Source organism: Procambarus clarkii, chromosome 7, assembly GCF_040958095.1.
Source record: "Procambarus clarkii isolate CNS0578487 chromosome 7, FALCON_Pclarkii_2.0, whole genome shotgun sequence".
NCBI classification, from domain to species: domain Eukaryota; kingdom Metazoa; phylum Arthropoda; class Malacostraca; order Decapoda; family Cambaridae; genus Procambarus; species Procambarus clarkii.
Genome location: NC_091156.1, coordinates 39,955,919 through 39,965,028, shown reverse-complemented (window position 1 = coordinate 39,965,028; position 9,110 = coordinate 39,955,919). Strand labels below are relative to the sequence as shown.

Sequence of the window (9,110 nt, the reverse complement as noted above, 5' to 3'; positions counted from 1 at the left end):
TTTTCAAAACTTTTCTCTGCTTCTCTTCTCATCCTGACGTACTCATTCCTGGTTCTCTGGTATCTCTCTCTGCTTTCTGGTGTTCTGTTATTCCGGAAGTTCCTCCACACCCTTTTGTTCAGTTTCTTCGCTTCCATACATGCCCTATTATACCATGGATTCTTCTGTTGCTAAGCGGATTTTTCCCTTTGGGCCGGGATGAACCTGTTTACTACCTCCTGACACTTTTGGGTAACATAGTCCATCATACCCTGTACAGACTTATCTCTGAGGTCTGTATTCCAAGGTATTTCACTTAGGAAACTTCTCATCTGTTCATAATTCCCCTTTCGGTATACCAGCCTTTTGATGTGTGTGTGTGTGTGTGTGTGTGTGTGTGTGTGTGTGTGTGTGTGTGTGTGTGTGTGTGTGTGTGTGTGTGTGTGTGTGTGTGTGTGTAAATCAGGATAAATAAACACGTGATTAAAAATGTGACAGTGTCAGACCACGGACGAAAATTGGAACAGGAATTACCTTAAGTACTTTCGTATATTAATACATCTTCAGAAGGAGTCCTTCTGAAGATGTATTAATATACGAAAGTACTTAAGGAAATTCCTGTTTCAATTTTCCTCCGTGGTCTGACACTGTCATATATATATATGTCGTACCTAGTAGCCAGAACGCACTTCTCAGCCTACTATGCAAGGCCCGATTTGCCTAATAAGCCAAGTTTTCATGAATTATTTGTTTTTCGACTACCTAACCTACCTAACCTAACCTAACCTAACTTTTTCGGCTACCTAACCAAACCTAACCTATGAAGATAGGTTAGGTTAGGTTAGGTAGGGTTGGTTAGGTTCGGTCATATATCTACGTTAATTTTAACTCCAATAAAAAAAAATTGACCTCATACATAATGAAATGGGTAGCTTTATCATTTCATAAGAAAAAAATTAGAAAAAATATATTAATTCAGGAAAACTTGGCTTATTAGGCAAATCGGGCCTTGAATAGTAGGCCAAAAAGTAAAAAGTGAGTTCTGGCTACTAGGTACGACATATATATATATATATATATATATATAACTGAAAACTCACACCCCAGAAGTGATTCAGTTGTATATAGTCCTGGGGACCATTCAGGCTTGTTTGCATTTGTGTTCCTCACGTGTGCCCCAAAGAATGAGGTGATTTGATAAAATGCTATGCCCAAGATTACCATCCGAGTGCCGGCGGGGAAGTGGTTCATATAGCCTCGGCTATCACTTCCTTATGTCCGGTCGTGATGGTCAAGCGGATTAAGGCGTCCCTGTACATACCAGTTGTGGGAGTATGGGTTCGAGTCACTTCTGGGGTGTGAGTTTTCAGTTGTATATAGTCCTGGGGACCATTCAGGCTTGTTTGCATATATATATATATATATATATATATATATATATATATATATATAATATATATATATATATATATAATATATATATATATATGTGTGTGTGTGTGTGTGTGTGTGTGTGTGTGTGTGTGTGTGTAAATCAGGAAAATAAACACGATTAAAAATGTGACAGTGTATATATATATATATATATATATATATATATATATATATATATATATATATATATATATATATATATATATATATATATATATATATATATATATATTAACCTCATGTATCTCAAAATAAAATTCATGGTTTCAAAAATTATTGTATATATTATTTGTAAATTCTCTAATATCAGTAAAATATAGTGACTATCAAATCCATCTATTTTGGCTAAATTCCCACCCGGGTTTTCCCTATGCGTAAGTCCCACCACAACAGTTTGATTAACCCCATTAAAATAAATGAGACAATAACACATGCCAGAGTGTGACATCTTTCCCACTGTGCTTCGTCAACACCCGCAAGTGTTGCCTCGTTGCTGGAAGTCAACCTCACCTCTGCAGGTGTTTGTTGTGTTGCGCGTTCATTGTAACACCTGTCAACACTCCGACATGAGAAGGTCTTAATAAAGTCCGCAAATGTGAGTCCGTGATACCCGAAATGTGATAAAAGTCCGTGAGCGCCACGTTGAGACGCAGATGTCAAGCTTAGAGTTATCTTAAGTTCTTCTCGGTAACTCGTGGCATCTCAGGGTGTTCTTGGCTTTATATTGACATGTTACCAAGCAACAGACCCACACACACTGGTGCTCCTCCAGCCAAGAACTCACATCTCGACGCATCGTAGTGAAGCAGGAGTCACCATGATGTCTGTCCGACACGTCGTGGTTGTGTGGTGTCTGGCGTGGTCCGCAGCCTCCGCCAGAGATGAAGTAACTGTTGACGAAATGCAGTCATCGTTGGTGTCGCAGTTGGTCTTGTCCCACCAATCAGAGGCGCTGCAGCTGCTGGTTAATGCCACGGAAACAGCGCTCCGCCTCTTAATGAAAGGTTTGGTTATAGTGTACAACTTCTTAACCTTTGTAAATGCGGGAATTTGGGCACATAAGTATTTGACATGCAGTACCAATTACTGTATCCTAACACGAGTCATTAGTCGTGAGATTAATGACTCATTAGTCGTTATATTGGTATTTTTTTCCTTATGACATTTTTCAGTTGATGTTTAGTGACTTTAGTGAATATAATTAGTGATCGTGAGCCTAATTTATTCCAAGTAACCTTCGAAGAGTAAACAATAGTCTTAACACGACCTCGCAAACATAAGTGTTACAAAGACTTCACAAACAACAGTGTTACCACGACCTCACAAACAACAGTGTTACCACAACCTCACAAACAACAGTGTTACCACGACCTCACAAACAACAGTCTTAAAACTATTGTTTATGAGGTGGTGTTAAGACTATTGTTTGATAGTCACAAACACTAGACGAGTGAGTGGTGATATTACAATGAGACTGTAAAGTGTTCCAACTGTCTGTTTGTACCGTCCGGATGTTCAGGCTATTAAGAACGGATTTTCCCATTTTTACAGCTTTCATCGGTTTGAAAGCAAAGAAGAGACCTGAAAATAAAGTGTGAACAAGTAGAGCAAAATGTAATGACTTGGATTTTCTACATATAATACGTTCTTTCCTAATTAATAAACATTGATAATTATATATATATATATATTATATATATATATATATATATATATATATATATATATATATATATATATATATATATATATATATATATATATATATATATATCATAGCCTCGGAGAAAAGCACACACGACGTATTAGAAGAGATTTTTGGGACCCCCCCCTCAATGCCGTTTTATATTATATATATACTTAAGATTCAGAATCACAATGCGGATTCAGAGCTGGCAGGTCCACCATCGACATGGTCTTTTCCCTCAGACAACTGCAGGAGAAATGCAGGGATCAGAAGCAGCCACTCTTCGTAGCCTTCATAGATCTGACGAAGGCCTTCGACCTCGTCAGCAGGGATGGCCTGTTCAAGATCCTCCCCAAGATCGGATGCCCACCCAGGCTCCTCAGCATCATCAGATCTTTCCAAGAGAACATGAGGGGCACCGTGGTCTTTGATGGCCTAACATCAGACGCCTTTGACATCCGAAGTGGAGTAAAGCAGGGCTGCGCACTGGCTCCAACCCTATTCGGGATTTTCTTCGCAGTTATGCTGCTGCACGTCTTCGGATCTGTCACGGAAGGCATTTACCTTCTGGACCAGGTCAGATGGAAAGCTCTTTAACCTCGCCAGGCTGAGAGCCAAGACGAAGGTTCGGCTGAGGTGTCTGCGCGACTTCCTTTTTGCCGACGACGCAGCAGTCACTGCCCACTCAGCTGAAGACCTCCAACGGCTCATAACCCGCTTCAGCGAGGCCTCTCAGGCTTTCGGACTCACCATCAGTCTGAAGAAAACACAAGTCATGGGACAAGGAGTGGACTCCCCACCTGACATCAGCATCTCCGATTCCAAACTGGAAGTCGTTCACGACTTCGTGTACCTGGGCTCCACAATCTCTGACTCCCTCTCTCTTGATACAGAGCTAAACAAACGCATCGGTAAGACATCTACTACCATGTCCAGACTGACAAAGAGAGTGTGGGCCAACAATAGGCTAACTGAGTATACTAAGATTTAGGTGTACAGAGCCTGTGTCCTGAGAACTCTTCTTTATGGCAGTGAGTCTTGGACACTCCGCGCCCGTCAGGAAAGACAGCTGAATGCCTACCACATGCGCTGCCTTAGACACATCTTGGACATCACCTGGCAGGACAAGGTGACAAACAACAACGTCTTGGGTAGAGTAAGAATCACCAGCATGTACACAATGCTGAAACAGAGACGAATGCGCTGGCTCGGGCACGTTGTGCGAATGGGCGACGGCAGAATCCCCAAGGATCTCCTGTACGGAGAGCTGATGCAGGGAAAGCGTCCAACAGGCAAGCCCCAGCTACGGTATAAAGACGTATGCAAGAGGGACCTGAAAGCCATGGACGTCGATCTTGCTATATGGGAGACACTGGCTGCAGACCGTTCAGCCTGGAGGCAGTCTGTTCAAAGAGGTCTCTCCAAGTTCGAGGAGTCACTTGCCAAGGAATCGGAGGCAAAGAGACAGAGAAGGAAAGCCGGTAGCCAGGAAGACAGACCAGAATCGGACTTCGTTTGTGCTCGGTGTGCTATTGACTGTCACTCTCGGATTGGCCTCAACAGTCACACCAGACGCTGCACCAGGATTAACAACTAGGGCGCAACTCCATAGTCTCCCGAGACTGAAGGATACCTACTACTACTACACTTTATACTATAATATATTCATATATAATATAATATGTATGACTGATGGATGCCTACTTATGTAAACCACACATATACTTCATTTCACTTATTTCGATTTTTTGTTATCTGTAAAACTGCATTATTCTTAATAGTTATAATTATTATGTTATTAGTTTTAAATAGTTGAAGGTTTGATTATTAGGAATGCTTATAAAGAGTTAAATAGCTCATTATTCTTCAGATGAGCTGAATAATATATGTTGCTCTTCTTTTGTGGATTTTATTAAAAGTGGCCAATAGTGTTCGATCTGATGCCGTTGTAGTATTGCAAACGACAAACTGAACTTCGTTTTAATATAAGATTTATTGACATTTAATGTATTTTTCATCCCAGTTCACCAAAGACACCTAAGTTCACACCGAAGTGGGAGCCGGTCGGCCGAGCGGACAGCACACTGGATTTGTGATCCTGTGGTCCTGGGTTCGATCCCAGACGCCGGCGAGAAACAATGGGCAAAGTTTCTGTCACCCTATGCCCCTGTTACCTAGCAGTAAAATAGGTACCTGGGTGTTAGTCAGCTGTCACGGGCTGCTTCCTGGGGGTGGAGGCCTGGTCGAGGACCGGGCCGCGGGGACACTAAAAAGCCCCGAAATCATTTAAAGATAACCTCAAGATAAGACATTATTCCAATTGAATTTTGCCTTTATCTTCAGGTTAAATAAAGTGCATTTTTCCTCACTGATAACACTATAGTTTGCTCATCCGATTCTTAACTATTGGACGGATCTACAATATTTACCATATTCACCGATTCAAAATCATTTTCACAATTATTTAAACGTAATGCCAAAAAAGTTCGTTGATGTTATCTCTGGGATACCGTTTGGATAGTTCAAAATCATCTATGCGGATTGTGATTGCTTATGTAAACAGTCTTGTTCCCTTAGTAAATTCAATCGATGTCAATTTTAATTTTATGCAGTTTTCGTAAAATGAAATATATCAAGATGAACTCAGATCAATAAAAAGTATTTGGCTTCACTTTGTTATTTTCTGTTTACAGAGATATCGTGTCCACCGCCTTACACCAGAGTGCTGGACGAGTGCTTCTTCGTCAGCAAGAAGAAGCTGAGCCACAGTGATGCTCGTACACACTGTCAGGGGATGGGGGGCGACCTGGCCACCCCCAGGAACCCCTACGCCCTGGTCTCTTATCTGTACGACAGAGGAGGTACGCTGCTGTCCACCTCTTGAGTCCTCATCTTGCAAATTAATGCTTATTTATAATACTTTTTAATTATCAAATAATCTCTTTGTTCTTAGAAAATGGGTTGTTGAGTTTGTGGCTGCATGAAATAGAAACGCAAAACTCAAGTGAAGGTTAGTTAATAGGCTTGGGACTATTTACTTGGCGACCTTTGAAGAAATAGTGCTATATTAATTGTTTTCTTATATAACATAGTAATAGCTTCATGCAATGCCAGCGGTAAATGCTTTCCTTTCTAATTATTTATGAACAGAAATTGACAATGTTTCTAAAGTGAACAAATCCACAAGGGCCGTGACGAGGATTCGAACCTACGTCCGAGAGCATCCCAGACACTGCCTTAATCGACTGAGCAGCGACATGGTATAAGAATTGCAACCAGAAATTCTACTGAATTTACTGGATCCTGCAGCCTCTCCGAGACACAAACCAGGATTTTACACAATTCCCCCCATTCACTCGAGCTATGGCAATAGGCCGTTCTACCTCTTCGCCCTTACTTTATTACACACTTTCTGTGTTCTCAGAGCTCACAGATTTTGCTGATTAAGCTTTTACTAAAATTAATATCCTTATAGAGTATTCTTATAATCGCTCTGATATCGTCTTTATAATTCGCCTAATTTCTCACCGACATTTCACTAGAAGGCAATTACAGAATTCTAAGATTTTGACAAGTTAACCATTTAAATAAAGCCAGTATTCAAACCGTACGAAATACAAAATGAATTCCTCGCGGTCTGTTTAGGAGGAAGAGAGGCGGGAAGCCGGTGATGTATTGAGAAAGACTACACAGTGCGGTGTTGCACTGGGAATGCAACAGACTGCCTGTGCTATCTTTTTTCGGTTTTGAAAACCATATTATGAAAAGTGATTGACATAGTAGTATTACCTGGAGTGGTTTTGGGAGTTCCTCTAACCCCCCCCCCCAAGCCAAACCAGGGGCCGGGCTTTTCTTGCGAGAACTTGATCCAGAAGGCTGTTGCTTGGAGCGGCTCACAGGCCCACATATATCCACTGCAACCCGGATGGTCCAACATTTCCTGCAGGTTCTTCATCGGGTCTAGTCTGCATTTCCTACCATATCTTTCGCTCCATATGGCTAATTTCGCTGTGTATATTAGGGTACCTGGCTTTTAGTGTTGTCCTGTATGTTGAATATGATACCTCTTTCTCGTCTCTTGCTAGAAAGTGCTTAGAGCCTTGATAGTACTTAGAAAGTGATAAGAGCTTAGAGACGATCCCAGTAGCTTAGGTGCGTAATCGTATTTATACGTACCGTAAGTTTCTGTATTCCCTCTATTTGAGCAATCTCTCCTGCTCTGAAGGTGGAAGTGCGTATCGAGCAGTACTCATTTCGGGACAGCACAAGTGATTTGAAGAGTAAAAAAAAAACATTGAATCCCTAAATTTGAAGGTTCTCATAATCCCCGCTATCATTTGCCGGTTGGTGACTTACTTGATTTCTTATACTCTTTAACCGTCGTTAGGTCGTCTGACATCATTATTCCCTGATACTTCACACGTTTTCATTCAATGAGGAGATTTCATTGTTTTTTTACCATGCATTTCGCTCCCGTTCTTTAATTTTACAATACATAGTATAGTTGTTAAAATTCGTGTTACTTTCTACGCCCAATGATGACTTTATTGACATTAGCTTTTAGTTTTTTGTATTCCTCAAAATAAATTTTCATGCTGATTTTTGTGTGTTTGCAAAGTATGATACGAAGCTGTCTTGTATTTTGGCCTGTATCAGATAGGAGAATGAGATACAGCAGTGGTGCAATGACTGTACCCTCGTGTATAGGATTTTCACTGTGCCCAGACTTGATTTGTTTGACTGTTACTCTTTGCAATCTGTTAGGCAGAAATTCAATATTCATCGCCATGCATTACTTTTTTTTTGCTAACGACCTTCATTTTTTGTATTATTATTATTTAGGGGGGGGGAGTCACATTTATGAAATGGCCCATTACAAAGTGCGTGTTCACAACATCTACATTTAGTTTTTCTACTCATGGTATCTTGATTTTGTCACAGTGATCGAGTAATTACGGGAGACTGGATCTTCTCGCTCTAAATCCATGTTGAGGTGGATTGTGAAGTTCATTGTTCTCCACAAAACTAGAGATATGGCTCCTAATCAACTCTTTTAAAAACTTAACTGTGTGTAATGATAATGCGAGTGGTCTATATAGTTTATTTTTTGGTTTTCTCCTCTTGTGGAGTGGAGCAATATCTCCTGCTTTGAATGATCAGGATATCTACCCTGTATCCATTCCTTCCCCCAATCATTATCCTGATCCCTTCCAAGTGCTATATAGTCGTAATGGCTTGGCGATTCTCCCTGATAAATCCTTCCATTACCTTGCATCCAGACATACAACATACTCCATATTACACTGAGCGCTTTTGGTAGTGGAACTTTGCATTTCTTTATAAAAATAGAGTTCCAGGAGTCGGAACGCGGGGCTGGATGCACAGGCATGTTGCAATTCATCTTTCAAAGTCTGGAATGTTCGTGCTAATACCAGTTTTAGTATAATACTAATAATTGTAACCCATCCTTCTAATAGAACGTCGCATTTTGACGTATACTCTACCGAAGGCAAAAAAATCGTCGTACTAGAAAATGGCAGCGACTTGTGAAATTTACATACTGTCCCGTTTTCTGTTTTGGGTAACCCGCTCTCGCACAAGACAGCACATATATGACTTATTGCTTATGGTAGGTTAGGAAAGGCACTCTAGCACGACAGTTTCTTGACGTGGGAAAAAACTTAGGAAGACGGGCTGTATATATATTGTCCAATTTTTGGGTATATTTCTTACACAAAACAAATATTCCTGGATCTTCGACTCTAACGGTGCATCTTTATTTTAACAGAAATGTTCGTCTGGCTTGGAGCAACAGACGCAAATTCCGTGGAGTGGCGTTGGTTTGACGGCCGGCTCGTCGCTGCGGACTTGTGGGTGCGAAAATCCAATGGGAATGAACCCAGCGAAAAGAACAGATTTGGGGAGGCTGAAGACTGCTGCGAGATGTGGGCAGACTATCATCCTCCTCTTAACGACGAGGTGTGCAACACGCCAAAGATATTTGCGTGTC

General features: G+C 40.9%; 1 protein-coding gene across 1 annotated transcript in view; it reads left to right on the top strand.

Annotated features, from left to right (window-relative positions):
- Positions 1-2,154: 2,154 nt before the first annotated feature.
- LOC123755895 (pulmonary surfactant-associated protein D-like) overlaps positions 2,155-9,110 on the top strand; it is a 7,393-nt gene continuing 437 nt past the window's right edge. Inside the window, exons 1-3 of the mRNA XM_045738824.2 lie at positions 2,155-2,417; positions 5,794-5,961; positions 8,889-9,110. The exon at positions 8,889-9,110 is cut by the window's right edge and continues 437 nt beyond it. Of these exons, the coding sequence (XP_045594780.2) occupies positions 2,231-2,417; positions 5,794-5,961; positions 8,889-9,110 (577 nt within the window). The 5' untranslated portion in view covers positions 2,155-2,230. The remainder of the gene's footprint in view (positions 2,418-5,793; positions 5,962-8,888) is intronic.